Below are 2,528 nucleotides of genomic sequence, written 5' to 3'. Positions count from 1 at the left end.
ATATATAAAAATAATTTTACAGATTTATACACGTGTACAATTTATTTCCTCCTCTGTACAGATTAAAAGCTGCTAGGAGAAGTTATGTTTGATTCATACAGTTTAGCATAGCAATTGTTTGGCATTTGTTAATTATGTGCTTACATTTACAAACTGTGCCTATTATGGACAAAGTTTATCAGAAAATCTCCCTCAACGTGTAGGTTTAGTTTGTTCTCTACGCAATGCTATGGAATGTGCTGGCGATTTTAATAGAATATACACATGCGGCAACAATGCATAGGTGTCACAAACCACCTGACAGTACCTGTCTAGTCTGTGGCGTGCTGGTCTTGGACTGAACTATACGTGGTGGAACTTCTGGAATCTGCTTGCGAATCTCACTGGAAATGTTCTCTATTCTTCTGGCTTCCCCTGCCGCTAGGACCAGCCCTCTATTTCTGGCATTCAGCGCATCAGTACGATTCCGTGCGATTTCATCTTGTCGAGACATATCCTGACTGTTTTTCACTTTCTGCGTTTCCAGGTCAAGTATTTTCTACAAAGACACAATTACATACAATCATAAGAAGAAGGATTTTAGTACTGCCAGTCATCAGGCTTCCAACCATCACAAGACACCAATTACAGTCATAAAAATCACCACTTCCTCTTACCTATGCTAAACCGGTTTCAAAATTGTTTTTCTTAGCAGGGGTTGCAACCTTGGCACTCCCGCTGTTGTGCAACTACAAGTCCCATGAGGCATTGCAAGACTGACAGCCACACGCATGACAGGATTTGTAGTTCCAGCACAGCTGGAGTGCCAAGGTTGCCTAACCCTGTTCTAATGATTCACAATTTCCAGAAGCCAGGTAAGCAGTGTACCTAAATGTCCCTTTTGGCTTTCAGGCTAATCTACATGGGATGTAATGCTAATGTAATGTTATGGGTGATGATTTTACCCCTCATTTGAAATCACTTTAATTCAAAACACATTGAAAATGGTTTGCTACAAATTATACAGCGTGAGAATAAATCACTTAGCACCAGAAGTCCATCCTCACTCTTCTAGATCAACCCTGAACGCAACATCATCATTTAAAGATTTAGCTAGGCACACAGCTATATACAGTTTTGACATACAAGACAAGGAGCTGTCTTGCCCGGCAAAGAATTTGTATTTCTTTCCATCCTCTCCTTAGATTTACACAGTGCTTCTACACAGCACGGCCAGCGTGATGACCTGACTTTTCTGCAATCAAACAATACAGCTAGGTCTCCACCCCAGCCTGTGACTGGACAGTGACGGAGCAGCAACAGACTGATGAGGTCTTCCCTCTGCACTCGCTCTTCTGCTGTCAGCATGTTTCTTGTCAGTACATGTGAATGATAGACACCTGACTACACCCAAATACTAACCCTCCTTCCAGTCTGAGTGCTTGCTGTATATTAGATACAGATTAGAAGAGGCTGAAAACAAGTCAAAAAAAGGCATTTACACGAGTTGCATCTAAAAGGCATTTAATGAATTCATTACATAACTGCATTCATTAGTTGCTTGTTTTTTTGTAACCTGGAGTTGTGTGTTAAAGCCCACTTCTACCCAAAGCGAACATCCAGTGGCTTTGGTGAGGGTCACAGCAACATCCAATGCACTAGTTTTCTAATGGTGCAAACTGCGATCATATGCATGAGTGGTGTATTACCTCAAACAGTTTATTCCTCTCTGCATCAGACATCTTTGACTTGGACGATTCCTCCAGTTTCTTTTTCAAAGCAGCATTTTCTCTCTTGAGTTTTTCCATATCGTTGTCAGATTTCGGCACAGGAGATTTTAGGCCTAGCTTGTTAGTCAGGATTTTGGAGTTCATATTTTTATTACGTTCTAAAGGAGAAAAAAAAAAAAAAAAAAAGACCTTATAAAACAAAAAAAAGGTACATAAATCACATTTTATAAGTTTATAGAACTTACACTTTAAAGAACCAAAAATAAAATGTGTATCTAAAACCAAGAACAAGAATTTAATGTCAGGACAGCTCCATGTCAGCATACCCCAGCCAGAGCGTTCCTTTCGTTTCCTTAGTACCTTCATAAGAAATGCTGGCCACAGGGTCACCTACCTAGCTGTGGCAAAGACATGGCCATCCACCATAAAGTGGTGAAGTATCTCACTTGACCACTAGAAGAATTTATTAGGGAAACCCATCGCTGGCAGGGATAATATGAGATAAAGAGACAGAAAATCATCATGTAGGTTCACTGATGAGACAAGTAGTACAAGAATCTCTAAGGACTTTACCATGCCGGACCCATCTGCCAACCCTGAACCAACTCCACCTTCTCTAGCACCAGCTGAGAATCAGCAACCGTGGCTTCAAGAAGAACCGAAATCCGACGATTCAGAGACAGACTCCTCAGATGAGGTGGGTGCAGGAGGATTCGATAATGTTGGAGTCCAACCGTATATACATTTTGTAAGACAGGCACCCTTCCATAACCTCAAATAGCGTCCCCCCCCCCCCCCCCCCCGGGAATTCGCGGTTTA

General features: G+C 41.5%; 1 protein-coding gene across 1 annotated transcript in view; it reads right to left on the bottom strand.

Annotated features, from left to right (window-relative positions):
- CEP55 (centrosomal protein 55) overlaps positions 1-1,832 on the bottom strand; it is a 16,565-nt gene extending 14,733 nt beyond the window's left edge. The window contains exons 1-2 of the mRNA XM_018558678.1: positions 1,689-1,832; positions 308-538 (exon numbers count right to left, since the gene is read on the bottom strand). Of these exons, the coding sequence (XP_018414180.1) occupies positions 308-538; positions 1,689-1,787 (330 nt within the window). The 5' untranslated portion in view covers positions 1,788-1,832. The remainder of the gene's footprint in view (positions 1-307; positions 539-1,688) is intronic.
- Positions 1,833-2,528: the final 696 nt, after the last annotated feature.

This window comes from Nanorana parkeri, unplaced genomic scaffold (assembly GCF_000935625.1).
Source record: "Nanorana parkeri isolate BGI_ZX_2015 unplaced genomic scaffold, ASM93562v1 scaffold353, whole genome shotgun sequence".
Classification (NCBI taxonomy): Eukaryota; Metazoa; Chordata; class Amphibia; order Anura; family Dicroglossidae; genus Nanorana; species Nanorana parkeri.
Note: the sequence above shows the minus strand (reverse complement) of the source record. Positions and strands in the feature narration are given on the sequence as shown.